The following is a 20,490-nucleotide window of genomic DNA, read 5'->3' as shown; positions in this document are numbered from 1 at the left end:
TTCTTCACGCCCAAGTCCTTCACTCCTTCGATATTTAAGGTGAGAATGATCGATACCGGGTCCTCTTTTCTTTCAGCCAAGAAAACGAAAAGGACCGATGTGCCAGTTCTACGAGGAGGACAACGGTTCGTACCTGAGGTACAGAAGCGCGGTGGACAAGACTCACTACCTGGGCTTCAACAAGCGGGGAATGCCGCTGAAGGACGCCCAGGGACGGGACCAGTGTTTAAATTTCATAAAGTACAACCCGCTCTTCAACATCAATCAGCACAACATAATGGTCGGCGGTAATTTTGGCGGCGAGTTGAGGAAACCGGTGATGCACAAGACGCCAAAAAAGTACCAGTCGGGCCACCACCATCATCGGCACAATCGTGGCAAAATGCACGAGCAGCCGATACTTCGGAGACGACTCGCGGGCAGAATTCGCGAGGCCAAGAAGTACTGAGCTACCCGAAGACTGTCGCCCGACTCCTGCCGTTTTTACTTTTATTTCAACGGAGGTTTTCGAGCCATAGAGACACTTTACGTCGTACGCGTGGGGGGGGCAAAAATTCTCCCGCCCCTCCTCTCACCCTACCCCCCCTCGTGTGCCCCCTTAAAAAATGCCGCGTCGTGCTATAATGTCGTGTCGCTGCCAAGTAAGTAAAAAAGTTGTAGTAGCTGTGTTCAGCGCGTGCGCGCTCTACAGATCAGACGACTGACTGATATATTTATATATACATACATATAGATATATATATATATTGTCATTTCTTTTCTTTTTCTTTGATTTTTTTTTTTTTTTTGTTTGGTTGATTATTTTTTCACGTTTCAACGTGTCGTTCTTATTTTCGAGTCATTTTCTTTTTGTTTTATATAAATCGTTTTCTAAATCCTGTATAGCTGTACCGTTGCGAGCTGCATTGTGCTACATTCGCGTTCTATAGATATAATAATATATATACATATATCGTCGTCTTAAACCGCGTGCCAGCGTGCGTAAAATGTACTAAACGCGCTTCAAAAAGAAAATTGGAAATAAAATTATTATTGTAATAATTGATTGTTGAAGCGAGAAGGAGCAGAGAAAAAAAAAAAATTTACGCCATAATAATACGAATGATTATTATACTAACGCGGTTTCGATTACCGTACGATGATCAGGATTATGATTATGGCGTATGACGGTAAGAATCGTTACGATTGGTCTCCCGTCGCACGGAATTGAAATTCAGTTTTTACCTCAAATCCTGCCGATTGTAAGATGAGAATTGTTACTCAGGATCGAGAGGAAGTCTTTAGTAAGACCGAAACCCTGGAGGATATATATTTAACTTATGCCAATTATTTTTTTCTTTTTCGTTTTTTTCTTTGTTGTTTTTTTTTTATTTTCATTTTTTATTTGTTTTGTTTATTCTTGGTTTTCGACCATATATCGAGCTTTGATACGACGTCGCTGATACAATCGTCAGTGACAGGAAAATGAGTATATTAATAACGACGAAGAAAAGAAAGAAGAAAAAAAAAGCAAAAAAAAAAAAAAAGAAGAAAAAAAAAATGAACTGGATTATAACAAAATCGAAAAACGAGACAAGAAGGAGAGTATAAATGAAATTGAGAAAACGAAAAAGATTAGACTTAGGAATAAATACGAAACGAGAATATTTGTATGACGATGGTGAATGCCGTGTTTGTTGTTACGTTGTGTCAGATGCAAAAGTGCGTGTAAAATATTATTATTACATATATTATATTATTATATTATTATAATGATAATGAATTTAATTGTTAGGATGCTGCTGCAGACTGTATTACTAGGTTATAGGTACGTTATGTAATATTGTGACGCGGTGGCGACTCGAGGAATGAATCCCCCCCCTCCCCCTCACCCCCCTCTAACTCTACTTTTCATCCAATCACGACTATTTCCATCCAATCTAAAGTAGCGTGTCTCTTTGCTTCATTTCATTCGCAATTCTGCAGTCAGCCCGTCGATGTAACAACGTAGCGCGACGAAACCTTTTCGAAAGCAAATTTTTGATCGGTCTTGAGAATTAAATACAAATTCTTTTCAAAATTCGTCGCGGTTTAACGAGAGCTCCGGAAAATAGAAAGGTAACAAACAGATACAAAAAAAAAAAAAAAAATAAAAATAAAGTCAGAAGTGGAGAAAATGTAACGAACGACACCGTACGTCAATTTCCCTTTTCATCTTATCTCATGTCATTTCATTTTCTTTGTTTTCCTTCTTTTTTTTTTTTTTTTTTTTTAGTCTTGTACAATGTTTCACGTAGTCGTCACGCAAGGAGAATTCTTGCACCGTATACGCAAAACTCTCCCTAGGTAGTTTATTTATTGAAATCATGTTTAGTTCTTAACCTGACAGGTACGACGAGCCCATTACCTCCCTCCATCCCACCCTCTCTCTCACTCTCTCTATCTACTTATCCTCATAACGACGTTGTATATGTATAAAAGTGAAAAGGGCTGCTCTCTTGATGTCTATTTCCCCCTTGCCGCCCACTTTTCTCTTTCGCTCTCTCTTTCTCTCTCACTATATATACAATCTCTTCATCATCCTCTACTCTATCCCGTCCTTCACATTTCATAATCATATAGACGTTATTATGTATATTTATATACCCCGGTGACCCCCGCACGGCATCTGTATTATGTTCACTCTTTTGTTTTCTTTTTTATAAACGTAAAAAAAAAATAATAATGTCATTCATTGCTAGATATAATGCGTGTTTATAACGATAAGGTCCGTTCACCGTCATCAAAAAATTTATACACATGCATTGAAGGTAGTAGAAAAAAATCAATCGAAACAAAACAACAAACAGAAAACTATCCATTGTTAATTATTTTCACGAAAATCATTCAACTTCATTTCTTAACTTCACCTCGCTACGTTAGACACGTTTTTATCTTCATTTTATTTTTTATTTTTATTTTTTTCCCCATTTCTTCGTTTGAATCTGAGAATACTCAATATAAATAAATAATAACAAATTCATGCCTATATAATTATTATATCGTGAATCGTTGAAAGTATTTAAAAAGTGCGTCGAGGGCCATGGGACACGAGGTGTTTGTATGAATATTACGGAGCGAATGAAACACAAAAACTAAAAATAGAAAAAAAAAATGAACCCATGCATATGGCGGAGCGTAGAAAACGCCGTGCTCGAATCGGTGACACTTTGATTTTCTCTCTCTCTCTCTCTCTCTTTCTCTCTCTTTCTTTCTTTCTTTCTTTCTTTGTTTTTGCTGTAAGAACAAAGATTGTCGTATTAGAATCGGGCCGAACGAATAAAAAAAACGTATTGTGCATTAAAAATAAATAAAAAGCAATAATCGATAACGAAGGGAGAGAAAGAAATGTAGGAAAATTTTAACGTCCCCGATTTCAGCACGCACGATAAAGCTGAGCTATATACGTATAATATACACACACACACACACACACACACACACATATAGTATATATATATATTATATATGTACATACATATGTATTAATGTCGCGCTAGAAATGCAGCTGACCACAATGTGAAAAAAAAACATGAGAAAAAAAAACGAAAAAAAAAAACAAACCTAAACCCGACGCTTATAATTTAATGAATTTAAAAAATAACAGACAACTAATATAACGTGTAATGTATTATGTATTGTAATAATGGTATTGTAACGCCAACCTCCCTTTAAAATTAACCCCAAATCGTTTGTATATGTATGCATAATCTCACACTCACCAAGTAGGCTTTGTAAGGCCGGGTCTTCGGACTTTTGCGGTGGAGCTTCTTTTTCCGGGGGGGGGGGGGGCATCGTTCCGTTCTTCGTCTCGGATTCTCAGGTAATTTTTTTTTTACTTCCGGATTTGCCATTTCTTCGCCTGAAATTGCATACAAAAGTCTTAGTCGCAATTTTTATATGAAAGTTAATCAAGTCGTAAGAATATCTCTTGATATATAGATAGAGAGAGTAAAAAAAAAAAAAAAAAAAAAAAGAGATACCAGCTCATTTTATACCCGGGAAAGAAGAAAACCGCAAGCCGACGACTCGGACGTTAGAAAATCCATCATCTAGTGTTTTTTTTTTGTATTTTTTATTTTTTTTTTTATTTTTTTTTTTGTTTTACTTTCAAATTTTCTTCTTAAATTAAATAAAAGTAAATTTATATCATTTTTTTATACGTTCGTCACGATGAATCAGCGAATTTCGATAACGAAATAATACTAATAATAAAAGGATAAAAAAAAAAAGAACCTATGAATCTGACTACATTAGATAGATAATACCTATACCTAATAATGAGAATGAAGAAAAATTGAGGAAAGAAAAAAGCAACAACAAAAAAAGAAAAAAGGTAAAAGTAACTTGAAATTGAAATATATAAATATATTATATATAGATATATATAAATATTATATATATATTTATGTATAGATATAAAAGATGTGTACTGCAAAATATTTAAATACTGACGTGGGGCACACTATCGATAACAAAGTAATAACTGGGAAAGGACCGTTTCTACAAGTTCGTTTCTACAAGTGCCAATACCGAAAAGTTCGTTTCTACAAGTGGCGATCCTACAAGTTCGTTTTTCCCGAAGAGTTCGTTTCTACAAGTTGCAATCTTACAAGTTCGACCGAGTGGTTCGTTTCTACAAGTTGCGACCGGAAAACCACCCGGTCGAACTTGTAAGATAGCAACTTGTAGAAACGAACTCTTCGGAAGAAACGAACTTGTAGGATTGCCACTTGTAGAAACGAACTTCTCGGTATTGGCACTTGTAGAAACGAACTTGTAGAAACGATACCCTCTCTAATAACTTATTTGCGTCGTATATAATTCAATATATTATATACGGCGATCGAGTCATGAATAAGTAGCGATAGCGGCGCGATTGCTCGTCGAAGTCGTGATTATGGGAGAAGTTTTGATTTTATTAATTTTAGTTTTTCAAACTTTGCTTCCATGTGATTGAATTTTTATTCGAAATCGTACGATGCATTAAAACGGCGGTGACGGATCCGTGGAATCGAAAAAGTTGGAGCCGAATATAGTGCATTTTCTATGTACAATGTACAACAAAGATACGTATGACGAAACGAGCAACGTGCCCAATAACGATAAACTGGAGGGAACGCGATGCGCTTCGATTTGGGCAAGAATCACTTGACAGCGACGGTGATCGTTGAGGAATTGTGCAGCAACGTGAGAATCGCGGTAGGTACAGGATCGGTTTCGTTGTTGAAAAACCGTGATTTTTGCCGAAATTAATTTTACACTACGAATCGACGCGGTTCCTCTCGGTGCTAGCAATAACAATAATAATATAACATTCCAACACGAATCGCGATGCGCGTGCGTGTGTGGTGCGTGTTGTGTGTGCCACTCTATATATATATATACTCGAAAGAGACAAAAAATTGAAAATAACAAAACGAAACACTGTCAAATACACGCTCATACACTGCTATAGTTAAATGTCTTATTTATCGTGTTCTCTGCAACCCTTCGTCCCAATCCTTGCAAATCGGAACGACCATCGCGAAGGTAAGAGGAAAAAATCGGCGGTGATTGAAAATTAAAGGGTTAATGAGCTGGAATATCTGAATAAAAAAAATGGAGAAAAAGAAGAAAACTGTTCAAAAAATATCCAGAAATTACGGTTCCTTAAATTATTATTCGAATTAGCTCAGATTTATTTCTATCACGTGGAAGGGATGTTTTTTTTTTTTTTTTTTTTTTTTTTTAATTCGTCTTTATGATTATTGTCGCAAATAAAATATTGCCAGAAATTTCGAAACAGTTTCAATATCTCTTTTCTTAACAACTTGAGATTCAAACTTTGAGCTCGAATCAATTCTCCGCCGTTTCTCTACAGCTGTGACGATTCTCGCAGGAAATTTGGTTACGTCATAAAGAGATTAGGCACCAAATGCACGGGGCATCAAGTTTAACGGTCGCCGCTGTCGCTGCCGCAGCCGCGCCGGTTTGCACTCATGATTTCCAGATCAAACACTCGAGCGTGTTAAGAAGGAAGCGAAGGGGCCGAGAGCCGGTGCTTATGCCCGTCCTGGGCGGCCGGGTCCAAGGAGGAGGTGAAAAGCTCGGGTGAGTTTTGACATTATTTGGGGAGCCCTCGAGACCCACTCCGGAGGAAATCAACGTTTGGAATTGGAGTGCCCGGCGCAGGGCGTCGCGTCGCGGCGTCGGTGGTGTGCGTGGGCCGCGGTGTGTGCGCAACCCCTTCAGCGCCCTAATGTCCCCTCGACCTGTAGGGATCGGGGCTGCGGTACAAGAGAGGAGCACTAGGCCTGTTTGATTTTATTTTTAGTACACCGCGCCGAGTAAATCGGTTTTTGGTTTTCCCGACACTTTCAAAGACTCGGGTTCGCCTCTTGTCTAGGTTCAGAAGGAAAAAAATTTGAAAAAAAATGATACGAAAAAAAAAAACTACTAAAACGTGCTCCGCGTCCTAAGGACCTCGAGATAACTCGTTTCTTTTCTAAACTTACGATAATTACGGCCATTGGTTCGTGGTAACCGATAGCAATTAGCTTTCGGGGTAGAATTCTCGTTCATGTAAGACGAATTGTTAACGGACTCGGCTCTCTCGTTGCCTCTGTATTCCATATCTTAATCGAGGGTATAAAAGCGGCCCGGACCGGCTGCCGGATCATAAGTTTAATTAAATTTAGTTTAGATTCGAGACACCGAGCTGTGTATCGAAGCAGGGAACCAGACTCACCGAGCGACTGAATTTAGGATGCGGTCCAGGACAAGAGGACAGCGGACCAGGAGCAAAAGGTACAATATCCCGGATGACACAGGCCGACTTGCTTCCAATTAAGAGGCTGGCAATTAGTTTATCTTATCTCCTATTTGTTCAACCTGCGGCATTATACGGAGCCTTATACTGTACCGAAATGCATGGATGTACAATCGCCGAGGATATACGTGCGCATCTTGGCATCTTTTTCCTTCAACCTGGTCCCTTATCCCACGGACTCGCTTTCTCACCGTCTCTGCAGCTTCGAACCGCTGTTGAAACGTCATTACAATATGTCTTCTTTGGTTGCCTGAATGCAACTCGAAGAAATTTAAGTCTCGCACCGGATTGGCACCTGGTTACTGGTTTTCGGGAACCTCGATAGCAGCGAAGCAGGAATAATATGAAACTGCGGCGGAGATTCGGCGAGGCCGTCAGGACCACCCAAAACCTACATAAATATACCAACCAACGAATTTGTGACAATTAAGAGAAAAACCCCGGACGACAATGCTGCGGGCTGTCGCCGAATATTTACGGTCAGGACGACGCATTGTCCTGATCCCTGGACCCCCTCCATTGTGTTCTTCCTCAACTTCCTGCTGGACACAGCGACGGCTGCGTGTATCGCGATATCGAGAATAGAGAGCTTCAGCTACTGTCCCTGACGCCGGACACCCCGTCTTTCATGCAATACGGGTATCCAGTGCCTGACGTTTTATGGACTTCGAAAAACGTCGGAAGTCAGCTAGGTAAAAGCGTTTTCAAGTATCGTGTTGAGAACAAAGATTCAGGCGTCCAATGACTTACGGACGGCTGTGTTTTAGTTTTTGGAACGTAGGCGAAGAGTTTCTTTAACTCTGATTTAATGAATGGTTGTAAGGGAATCTACTCGGTGAGATTCGACGATGAAGAAATTGTACCGTTTCGAAGAGTTTCACATTCCGAGTACCTTGAACTCAAAGCACCCAGTCGTTAGTTGTCGGTGCAATTCCAACCGCGATAAGAATTTGGGTTAACTGCGTTATATGCTCGCGAGAACAAGAATAAGAACAATTTTTAAATTTGTAGCTTCTAAAGCTGCACGGGACGACCAGTTTCCAGGATGCACATGTACCTATACAGAAGATAACCGTAATGACGGTGACACACGATTGAATTTATTATTCGCTTCTGGAATAACTACCGTCGAGACCGCATTACCCAACGAATAAAGTAGCAAAGTCGAGGAAGTAATATAAGGTGTATACAGCACAGGAGCTGAAATCGCGTATTCCAAGAGAGTTTTATTCAGTTCTTTACTTCTGAGCTTGTCAATTCCTTGACGCAACGCAACGAGATCAGCATAGAAGATTTTTCACACTCGGAAAATTTTGTAGGGTGAATTGAGGAAGCAGGGTCTATTCAATTCGGTGTTAGTTTATATGCAGCCTTCGACTTGAACGGACGATTTATGGCTCTTCGAGTAGCCCCGCGTAACGTTAAATGATTTGCAAGTCGCATTTACATCGCCCGCCACTTTTTAGGTGAGGATACTTACGACGCTGTCAGAGATTCCGATCAAGCGCGTACCATCAATTATCGTCGAGTCGATTCCCGGCCAGGAGGGACGTTCCTTAATCATCCGGAATGACGCAATGACACAGATCCTCCTCGAGAGCAACGAAACGTCGAGGACACCGTGCGTTTATGGTCAATTAAAAATCACATGGAAGGCAGTCGGAGCGATGTTTGATGGGACTAATTGGAACTGTATTATAATCGTGATACCGATTCCTCGAATTCTTCGCTCTCTGCGGTGAGGAAAAATGAAGCCCAAGAAAAAGGGAGATTCGACTGACGTGCACGATGATGCTTGCATGCCTAAACTGTAGCGTCGCATTCTTTTACTCTGACCCGTAAATGTGCTTAAATTGAGACGTACCACGTTCTCGTGAGATGAATACCAAATGGGGAACGGGGTATGCTAATATATCCTATTCTCTCTATCTCTCTCTCTCATCTTCGATGGATTGACATCCACGTAGGCTGCCTGAAGTCACGAAGCGTGCTCGACGACGCGAGAACAAGCTCGGAACTTGCCCAGAGCTAGTTGTACATTCGCCGCTCTGCGTTCGGATTCTAGGCACGTAGGTACGTGGAAGCGGGTAAATCTGTTTTATAAGGTACTCTGGTGAAATAAATTTGGCTACCACGGACAAGCAGGTCCCCTCCACCCGCAGGAACGTAAGTGATTGTCGTTTAGCAGCAGTGTTTATTTCGGGCTAGACGTTGACTCGAAACCGCCAATTTTCAGAACCTCATCCTCCATCAATCTCAATTAGGAAATTGGGGATTCGGGGATGAAATTAAGACATCGCCAAACGCGAGGCCGCAGGTAGGGATGAGAAATCTCAGAGAGCGAGAGAGAGTGAGAGAGAGAGACACCTCGAAAGTCGAAGACGCGAAAGACTAAGGGTGAGGACTATTGATTTTGCGTGTGGCCCGGCAGGTCCTGAGGACAGATAAATCTTGACGTAGGAATTTCCTGATTGAGGCCCGCCCGGAGTTAATTGGTTGAACGGAATGAAACGCTCCGATTTCGGTAATCGTTCTTTATCTGACCATTATCCGTAATGGCGACCTTTCGAACGCCCGGAAATGATATACTATATCGATCCTAAACGGTTGCACACCGATCATGCCCCCTGTTCCCATGAAGCCGGAATTCAAAGGAAGAAAAAATCCACGAGAATAAGCAATAAAACGACCAATTTACTCTCTGCACTCTGCAGCATCGCGCAGTAGTAAGCGAAATCGCAGTGCGGAAACATGAAACAATACTCGCTTGGCTAAATTTATGCGAGTACTCATTTAGCTGTGTAAGTGAAACGGGGGTCGGTGAAAAGGATTTCGGGAGTAGGCGAGGTGGTCAAAGGTGCGTGTAAAATAAATGAACGCGTACATCATGCGTGGATAATGTAATATCGGCGGTCCAGTATCGAGTCCGGCACATCCAAACCACGATGGCGTGGCAGAGGAACCAAACCGGCGTTAAGCGCGTGTACGCAAGTATAAGTAATGTCTGTTATTTGCCGGGTATTAGTTTTTGCGCTGGCTTAAGTTATCGTCGTCGTAAAGCGGGCACAATTACCTGTCCTTTATCCCGTAACCGTCATACCTTTTCGCGAACACCTGCGTTTTACCTCTCTGTCAGTTGGCATCAATTTTCACGAATACAATTGATGCATGATGCAGCGAGAGAAGAAAAATTAAGACGAAATCGTAATTGGCACTGTCAAGGGTTGCGGGCACGTGATTTGAGGGACAGGCCGTCGAATAGTTCTCTTTCGAACCTCGATAATTCCTCAGGATTACCCGGTCGCAGGACGCGCACGCCTGCAGATCTCCCTTGGAGAGAGGGTGATCATCCCCAAAATTCCAATTTCACATCGAGTTCCTCTTCGGCTTAAAAGCCGTCCCTCGAATCCTCTCGGAGCGTGTCAGTTCAAGAGGGTCCTCGATCCGCGTCAAGGTGGACGTATTCGATTTAGATTTCGCAATCAGGGTCGGGAGGCGTTTTTATGTCACAATACCGAATAAGGTCCGTTTATCGAGCGGCGTGAATGACGTCGATGATGAAATTACAAAGCAATCGTCGTCAAACGTTCAGCCTGATCAAGGCAGGTCCGTCACAAGAGGCTCCGACATCTCTCGTCCCGAGTGGATCAGATAACACTCGTTTCAGAATAACAACATCTCTCTACTTGCACATATGCATTGCAGGCATTGTCAAAGCCACGCAGCATCCGTGCGTCAGGCCGACGCCGTCGTCGCGCCTTTTAGCCTCGGACACGAGAGGACCGAGTGTGAATTGATTTGCGGTGGACCGCAGCGTCGCGTGGGCCTTGCGGAGGCGCCACCGCGACATTCCTGCGTTTCCGGAATATCCGCCTGGTGCCATCATCCTCCGACCGCATGCCCGATCTCGCATGTATGCATGCACATATAGGTACCTATTAGCACATATGCGCGAGAGTTAACAGATGCAGTTAATCATTGATTAGGAAAGTTTCGATGTGTTTACATTGAAGTGATTTTTTTTTTTTTTTTTTGTTTTTGGGAATGTTTCGGACCTTCTATCCCAGAAGCGGTACTTCAGCTGTGTCTATTTGATGGAATAGATTACCAGATTAAGAATTAAGCGTAACAAGCATCCACATGCAGAGCTCGCAGATCCGGGTTCAGATAAGGAGATCGCCCTTTGGCGTTGGAGGTGGAAATTAGGAACACCATCGACAGGTGAGACAGATGAATACGTTAACGTCTAATTCTTTTTGCTCTCACAATCCTGCTGCTGTGTACCGTGACGCTAAAAGCTCGGACGACACGCCGCTACATCAGAGATAAAATAAGAACATCGGTGAAAACTAGAAGCACAGTAACTACCGTACTCCAATCTTCTCATTACCTCTAAGCCTGTGATGCACTTAAGGATCCGGTATCAGCCACTGATGTTGATTGAGCAAGTTCGAAATGAAAAAGTAACGTCGATGTGGGTTAGTTGATTATCGGGATAAGCATGTATCTATGACTTCTACAGCATTTCCACATGTAGGTAATAATAATATCCTGTATTCGAAACTCGTCAACTTTTGATTGCCAAGGTGAAATTGTTTCAGCTTTTCGGTCGACTTCTTTGCAAACAAAGCGAACGAATTAAGGTAATTACACGAATACTATAATGCGCCTGTAAAGTAGAATAGCGCGGAGATAGAATCCGGTAGAATTTTAACCCCGGCCGAAGTATGTATCACAACTCGTGTAGGCTACAAAACGCATATCTTCTTATCCTTTGAACCTGAGCTGCAGCTTATGAAACTTGGTAATTAATTTCGGTGATTACTATCTTCCTCGTAATGAACCGCACGTTTTTTGTGTACTGTCCTGTGTACGCACGGCATCTTAGTACCCAAGACGCTTTTCCTTATCCTGTCAACCCAAATACCTCCAATTCCTCACAGAAGTCGTTTGCTTCAGAGGTTCAGAGTTCCGAACGGGCTGTTTTACGACCAACGATCGCCTGAGTCAAACTAATCAGTGATAGTCGTCACCGTTCTTTGAATTTTGGCAGATAAAATGGGGGAAAAAGCGAAACGAGGAAATATCAAAGGAATTGTTTAAATCCAGTGTCGTATTGAAAACGAGGAAGATCGGAGAGGAGACCCGGTTCGGATCGCGTGGGCGTACGGAGATGCGGCTTGATTACGCTCTCCTCCGCGGAGTCGCGTGGCGCCCCCTCCACCCCCGAAACCCGGGTCTACCCCAGCTAGGGCCCCTTGTAACTTCTTCTTTCTCGTGCACATAAAATACAACCTGGAATTTTAATAAGCCCGCCATTGTGCCGGGGACGCGCGGGTTCCCACAGATTTTTGTCGGAGACAACGGCCTCGGCCACGAGGCAATCCAAAGCGATACAACAATGTCGAGGAAATCGTGCGCGCGTCAAGACGTCGGATAAAAATCCTCGGGAGAAACAAGGGCAACCCTTTGGGGGTGGGCTCGGCCCGGTTAATTAAGGGACTCCCTTTCGAAGCTCCGGTTGTCAACTTCGAGGATGGACGTGGCAGGCTGTCGCAACGTGATGTAAAATGTAGAAAAAGTATACAAATTGTTGATTCTCTGTTATTTCGTGGCTTCTTTTTTTCCTTCATCTTTGTTGCAAGGTCAGACGTGAAGAATGGAAAAAATGACAGACACCATATAGAAGGTATACGTCTTGAAAAGAGGAACGTATGTACAATTTTTTATCTCGAATCGTAGTTGAGTATCAAGCGTATGATCGCTGATGAATTCCTTTTACTAGAAATATAAGCAGATTCAGGAAATTCGATAGAGAACGTCGGGAGTGGCGATTTTTCAAAAGACTCTCTAATGCATGCGCGGTGCTTGCCTGCGTGCGTGTAAGATGGTTAGGGTAGATAAATTTCGGTAGCGACTTCTAGACGCGTCGAGTCCCATTTGTAGGAGTTACGCTAGGTTGGGTTGATAATTTTTTTAATGCGTATATCTCGTCGGCGTTTTTTTCTCCACTTCTTTTCTTCAGCCTCGTGCTTTTCTCTCGTTTCTTTAAATTTTAATTGACCAAGTCGGACCCGGAGAGTCCTCCGGGACGAAAGGAATACATCAGACGGGGTCTTCGGGTTAGATAACGTCAATTAAACCGGCACGCGACGGAGCCGAGGAGTTGCCAAAGTCACTGCGCCGTTCGTATAGCGTAGGCATGTAGATACCGCGGGGATCAGAGATGAATTGACGTAATATAGTGGATGGGAGAAATTTATAAATTAATAAAATTATAGCGTGCCGGAGACTGCTGTGGGAGAATGCCGGATAGCGGGGGTAAAAAGATGGTCGAGACGTCAATCTTGAAGGCGAAGGAAAACCTGCGCTCCTCTGCCGAGAGTACCTATGGTAAGTATAAGGTACCTACGAAGGTATACCTTGTAGAACGCGCGTGTGTACAGCACCGCGTGTAACACACGCGTCCATTAACCGGCGACAAATTAAGAAAATTTTCATCAACATTTCTTAAACTCAGCCAATAAAAATTCCAATTAAAAATCCCTCGTTCACAGTGCCTGCAGTCTTGGGTCCATGGGTACACGGTTCTCGTTCTCTCAAGAGAGGCCGAACGAGATCTACGCGCGAGATTAGCGCCGGTAGGCGATGCAGAATTTCATCTCGGCGCTAGCCGCCGGCTTTGATGTCGAAAGATGAAATCACGATACGGTTACCAAAGTTGTGAGTATTGTGCCGTCTTCATCGGGCCTGTCAAAATATGTACGCATAGCCATCCACTGGTGCATGAAATAGAGGTGGGTATGTCTGCCTGTCTATCGGCTCACCTTGCCGAAGTCGTCGCGTGTCAAGAAACCCGCCGTATATTTCAATTCTCCATCGCCTCGGAATCGATATTCGAAAATTATCCCTCTGGTCAGGCGTGCCTTGAGAGTCAAATATTTACCTAACAAGCGTCGGTACTTCTCCTCATACGGCTCTCGCTCATGATTCAGCGTAGAATCTTTGCCGTGTGCGTGGTGAAGTGAAGACACTCCGGCCGGGCGAAGAAGGGGAATCTATTTACTCTGTTCTAGATCAATCACGCGCTGAAAGCACTCACGAGTATTGCGCTTGAAACATGCAGTTGTAGAAAGCTTGTAAAGTAGGTACTATGAAAACCCGATGAATACAGAAGGCAAACGGTTAGGCAAACATCGGGGTATGGAGGTAGGTACCAGTGAAAGTGATAATGATCAGATTGAAAGATGATGATGAGGACGAAAAGCAGCGTATAACTCACAATTAAAATCTCGAATCAAAGGTCAGGCGCAAATGAAATTCCGGGACAAGATGAGGATGAAAAATCGAAAGAAGAGTTCGTGAGCGTAAACACGATGCTAGGGTCGATCGATCGTTAAGATAATATCCACGTCAGGGTAGTGAGGAATATTTACACTTCACTTTTCAACCGGTGACTGTAGCCGTGTGAAAAAAATGACTCAGCGATTTATTTCGTTCTCCAAATCTGCCTCCTTCTATCCACATGAATATTTTTCTCCCAAGAAGAAGACGCCGAATACGAACTCCATCCTGGTGTCTTCCGAGGTTTCGTCTTACTTTTTTTTAAATGGATTGGTCACGGAGTCCAGCGCGAATCGACTTGTCTACCAAGAGAAGAACTGGACCAGGACGACGGCGAACCTCCTGAGGCGTGGCAGCTGTATGATGCAGACACGGTGCGAGGGCGCCTGGCTCCCGCCGAATTCAATGGTCTCTCTATTGTTATTTATTTCTCTAGGTGTGACTTCCATTGGCTGGTCAGCGCCCACGACTCGTCGCGTAAAATGTGGACCAAATAGGGCGCTGGATCAGTTGACCAGATTGTCGTCGAGACTTCTCGCCCTTTCCCTCGACTTCTTCTCACCCCGGAAGAGAAGGGGTACGCCGTCTGAATCTGCGAATTCCCATTTCCGTATCTCACTGTCGGAAGCTGATGCCTGCAGGATGAATTAGGAGGTGAATTGAACCGGCCGTAAATTACAGAGAGTCATTCGATAACCAGGTTATATCGACGTTTAACGACCCCTTGACAAGTGAGAAAATTGGTTCATCACAAATTTGGTGATCGAATTGATTGCCCGATTTTTTTCCATCTCGATTATAACCGAGACGTCTGATGATTGAATCCGTTTGATGAGCGTTCCATGTACCTACGGTAGTCCATCGATCTCTTCGTGCTGCTCTGCACCCACGTTCCTGAAATTTCTTATTATTTTCCTTTCGACCATAGAGAGCGCGGGTTGTAATCCGCGGTATAATTTAACGGGCTCTACATGATTTATGTAATAAGCTATTGATTAACTCACGGCTGTCCAGATGAAGACATAAACTTGTTATTCTCCTCGGATATGCGTTGTTCTGCAGGGCACGAACCGGCCAACGGAAACGCTAAGCCGAGGATCGGTCAAGATAATTTATTATCATTACTCGGCCAAGTACGAGTGAACGAGTAGCCAACCTTATTGGCAGGTGAGTATAACGCGCGTGCACCAAGTGTAAGCCAGGTTCACGTCACTCGCAATCAATGCCGACCGCTTCGTTTATCTTTATTCCCATTTTTATTGCAGATTAAAATGAATTATTCAAATTTCGCACTACTTGTTTAACGCGCAAGTACGGAGCGAGACTTCAGCCACGTGCCTCCCGTCTTCCCACCTCGCCTGATCATGTCTGATGAAATTCGCCCGGTGCTCAGGATGCCCTTTTCAGTCCACCCGATCATTCTTCCCCGAAATCGCCACTGGCGCAGCGGAAATTTGAAAGCTTTGAAACTTTCTCTCTCCATCGGGATCACCGTCGGAACATTCGAGTGAAAACGCGTAGCTACCCAGAACCAAACGTCGATCGTGATTGCTAGATTTATCCTCGTACAAAGGGCAGCGCATAAACCAATCCGGACGGTAACTCTGGACCACCGGCCGAGCCTGTGTGTTCGGACAAGAACAATCCTCCGGCAACGAAATACCGCAGCGATATCGTTGGTACAACGATACGAGCAATATACCACGGGATCCGATACTTGGATCACCTTTGTCACGGCCCTGCTTACGCGCATGTTCGCTTGTCCGATCGGAGCGAGGCTTGGGATGTGGGTCATAGCCTAGGAGCAGGTCCACCCATAGGAATCCCGAGCCTGAAGGCAGTCGTGGTAAATATCTATTTTATCAATTCCAATACCAAGCCTTGAATCGTGCCCGCCGTTAAAGCTGGGAAACGAGAATCTCCATCCGGAGAAGTGCCGGCGACACGGTGGTCGGGGGTCAATTCTCTACAAGTCGGCCTTGCGGAATGGGAATTGCGAGAGAAGCGTTTCACTCTCGGAGGAGCTGGTTTAATGGGCATCATGGTGCGGAGCGGCGCGGCGGTGGCCCACACCGATTTGTAATTACTGCCGCTAATGTGATACACTTGGAGTCAGTGTCTCTCCCGCGGTCCCAGCCGCTCCTTGACCGCCAACAAAGGGGAACAATCGCAGATCCGTGACCATGCCACTGATTGAAGGACACTGCTTGGAGTCTACGGCCCAAACCGGGCTTTACGACCATGCGCAGCGCCAGGGCGTTTAACCTCTCGGTCCTGCTACGCTCGACCTGGTATCCATTCGCTACTGGGATATTAGCCGTGGAAGACGAGGGAAGAATGGAAGTTGTAACACCTTCGCGCAGAATCGATCATCGGGCAAGAACCTTACGGAGTGTTCGAATAATCGCGCGAAACACTCATTCATCTGGTTATCGTTCCGAATCGGAAAAGCGGGACAAACTGCTCCAGGCCCTTGTACACAGGCAGCCATAATTTGTCATTTGGAACACTGGTGCTCTCGTCGATGTCAAGATAACACGGTCAAACTTGAAGATCCATCTTTTACACCGAGGAATGAATTGCTCCTCACACTCCTTGCATCGCCCTACTTGGTGGCCGTCACTTTGTTATTGATAGGATTGAACCTCTATCGTACAAGAGAGTGACAGGAACCTCGGGGAGTGGTTCTAGTGGGTCTCTTTCTGTCGCTGCAACTGCTGGAAGTGTGGAGATGAAGATGTACGAGTCACCAGACATCGGAGTAACTCGTTAAGCTCACACTTGCGATCGGCTGTGTGGTGGACCGATCGTACATGCGAATCTAATTCGGCCTTTAGAGGGACATAAGGGATGTAGGGAAGGCGTTAGCCCCGCCTTATACCGGGATCAGGAAATTTCACGGCGTCATTCGAATTTCCCGTCTGGTAGAGTTCCGCCCCTAATATCCTCTCGACAAGTAATTCTGACGTCTCTGCGTTCTCCCAGAAGATTTTACGGTTGGGGTACGATAATTAAATATGGCTACGTGGTGTCTCAATCACGTTGTAACAGCTTGGCAGCCGAAACAACGCCTTGCTTCAAGGTGCGATTCACTGCGTGAAAAAAAATATGTGACATGCACAACTAGTTATAATTTCTCTTGTAATTTGCTCTGCCTTACGCAGCTACGTCGACGATTTCGTTCCAAGTCCATGTCGTTAGTTCACCGCGCTTTAAGATTCCATGAAGTAAGTGCAGTGCAGGGAGTTGGTACACGCCGTACGCCTCCGTTTACATCCCACGGCCGTACGGACTGTGGTAATAAAGTAATTGCGGTGGAAAGAATCCCTTTGAGAGCGTCGGCAGCCAGGTTTAATTAAGACATCATCAGCTCGCTCGGCGATTGCGGTTATGGCTTACGGGTTCTTGGTAATCGCGGCAAAGTTTAGCACTAAAATAATCGCCGCACGTGACCCTTCGGTTCACGAAGAGTTCCAGGTCTAAGGTAATCGAGCTTAGAGTGCGAAACGATCCACGTTGCGATAGGAAAAGGTGATTATTTCGTCTAGGTACTTGAGGAAATTGATAGTACGCGCTACAATCTTGACGATACACTGCACCGCAGTCCAGCACGTGGTGTTGTGTACGTGTAATTTTATAGGGGTGTGCCTGGATTGTGAACAGCACTGTCCGGTTGTATCACTTCAGAGTCACCTTCGTTAAAGTTTCGTCGCTACACTCGGGAATAAGAATAATTTTATGGTCTAGTAGTACTTGGCTTGTGACCAGCGCCGTCAATGTCTGTTGGTGCAACGGTAAAATTGGTGTGGAAAGGACTCGGAAGTCCAACAAGAGACGTTATAGCATGTAACATCATCGAACGAACGAAGGTGAATGATGGAATTGAATTTCTGGATCGTTGAAGAGGCAAGGCATTCGGATAACGCGGGTGGGATCTTGGTGGGTATGGAAACGCAGGTTTTGTCTACTCTGATCCCAAGCGTCCTGCGGGCAGGGGCATACCTACCTATAATGCACTGTACGACGCGATAAAATGAAATTTCGTTAGTAGCTCTTTTGAGGAGCAGCGCAGCGCGCGCCCGGTAGTCGACACCCAAAATTCCCGGCAGTGTCCACCGGGCTGTCGACCGGCACCCAGCTCTATAAATTACCGGGAATGCCGCGTGCGCAGGCCTTATAAGGTGGCCAGTATTTTATTTCCGAGTTCTAAAAGTTAAAACGAAATCGTTCCGGCCGTGGGGAGAAGAAGTGATGGTCGGTAGTTGAACCTCTCGGCTTAAGGCAGCTGGGCAGCCAGGGTACCGTGCCTACATACCTACCTTATGCCTTCCCTGCAATCGGCGTCCATCTGGGCGGGGGACGCGAGCTACGAGTTTCGGTGCCGGTATCAAATATACGCGACGAAAGTTCGCCAATTATTTCTACCGCTTCGCGGACCCCATTGCACTCGTGGTCTCCTCGGTGTCGATCGCGAATCCGCGTTGTCCGTAGGTGCTGGTAAATTACGGTCACATACCCGACATCCTCGACATCCTCGACTTGACTTTCGGTGAGTTTTACACCCCGGAGCGAGGTGCCCTCGAGGGAAGATCAATTTTCGAGACTTTACAACCTGGCCGGAGGTTCGTCTTTGATTTATCCATCGAGATGAAGCCCCAGCTCCAGGATCGGAGATCCACGTATATGGGTATAATACCTGCCACGGACATAATATATGTTTAATATGTGCATGCATCCACTTTTGTCTTGCGTAACTCTTTCAGCCTGGCTGCGTGGAGTTCAGAGAAGATGAATTTTTATCAATCCTCTTTTTTTTTTAAGCAGGCGTAGGGGGCAGGACTTTTTCCATCTTGAATCTCGGACCGCGCCGCTGCTTCGAATCGGCAATCGTCGTACCATGTCCCTTTAAGGGGAGGTTATCGATCTCTCGATCTTGTCTTGGATCTTGGATTATCGATGTGTAGCGCCATGCAGTTACGTTATACGATCTCCCTTTTCGGCGGGCACAGCGTGATCCAAAAGTCATCTTCCGCGTCAAGACCATCAGCTTCTGATCCGCGTTCCGGTCGATAACATTGATCGTATGTATGGTTGAATGCAGTGCTACTCCAAAAGACAAGCGTGCGGTAAAACATGTGACTTCGGCTGTAAATCCTAGTCAATGGTGACGTTTTTTGGAAATTTTTCGAGCTGCCTGGTTTCGGGAAGGAAGACCGGGAGTCGTGCATTCCACGAGAGATATGGTAAGACACGAAATTAATGACACACCAAAGATTAATCTCGAAACACTTTGGAGTGAATCTGAGTTGGAGCAGCCGTGATTGGACTTCGAATTTCCCGATGATTAGGGCCGATAATCGAACCGAAAGTAAACAATCCTATTAGGCATTACGGGATTTTGAATCACCCTGTACCCATTCACAAACTTATGTACGTATTATGATCGTATATTTACACGATAAGCAGGGGCCAGCAGCCTCTCCAAGAGTTTCGGCTCTACCTGCTGCCACGGTTGTTCTGCCCACGCGGACCTATATACAACCGATCAAGAATGTTGCTCGTATTTGACTTCTTTCTCCAGTTTTTTTCAGTTTCTCGCTTTCGTCCCTCCTTATTCTTCATAATTTTTTTTTTTTTCGTTCATTTTTTCTTTCATCATATGTACGTGTATATTCCACATTGTTTTATGGCCAACCGTCTAGTATTACCGTATATTAGCGACGACCTTTCTCCCGTAAAAATATCTTATTTTTATGTCCGTCTCATCCTTCTTCAGATTATCACGATATAACCAGTTTCATTCGATGTACTCAAGACGCCCGGCACCACCGGCCAAGCGCCATGCCTGCAGTAAGACTGAGAGAAGTGGAAGAAAAAACATTGGAAAATACTCGGTGAAATCAACTAAGTCACGATCAATTTTTATTATCGAGTCTTAAATTTCTCCCGAGTCCATAATGACGGTCCCAACTTCGATTTTTGTACCGATTAAGTGCTCTTTACACACGCAGCCGGAAGTTAGGTCTTCCCGGCGGTTCTTTCCTCGCGATATTTCCTTTCGGCGAAGGCCTGGAGGATCGCAGAATTCAGCGTGTCACACGGTTGGTCTCTACGGCGATAAACTGGCTGACTCTCGGACGAAGCTGCAACGGTAATTACACCGTCTCGGATAGAAGCGCAGCGTGGATCATGCCAGGTGTTGATTTACTGTGTGTGAAGATCGGATTGGCTTCGGTAAGCTCGCTCACGCGTCCTCCAGCCTCGAGTCTTGGCTGCCCATGAGTCTGTCATTCCTGATTTCAAGCAGCACGAAGTGA

General features: G+C 44.4%; 1 protein-coding gene across 3 annotated transcripts in view; it reads left to right on the top strand.

Moving 5' to 3' along the window:
- Window positions 1–730, top strand: part of LOC124413331 (fibroblast growth factor 17) — a 99,056-nt gene extending 98,326 nt beyond the window's left edge. For all 3 annotated transcript variants that reach the window (XM_046893851.1, XM_046893848.1, XM_046893849.1), the window contains exon 5: window positions 77–730. In XM_046893851.1, the coding sequence (XP_046749807.1) occupies window positions 77–448 (372 nt within the window). In that variant the 3' untranslated portion in view covers window positions 449–730. The remainder of the gene's footprint in view (window positions 1–76) is intronic.
- The last annotated feature ends 19,760 nt before the right edge of the window (window positions 731–20,490 follow it).

This window comes from Diprion similis, chromosome 12 (assembly GCF_021155765.1).
Source record: "Diprion similis isolate iyDipSimi1 chromosome 12, iyDipSimi1.1, whole genome shotgun sequence".
Lineage (NCBI taxonomy): Eukaryota > Metazoa > Arthropoda > Insecta > Hymenoptera > Diprionidae > Diprion > Diprion similis.
The sequence above is the reverse complement of the archived record's forward strand: the minus strand, read 5'-3'. Positions and strand labels throughout refer to the sequence as shown.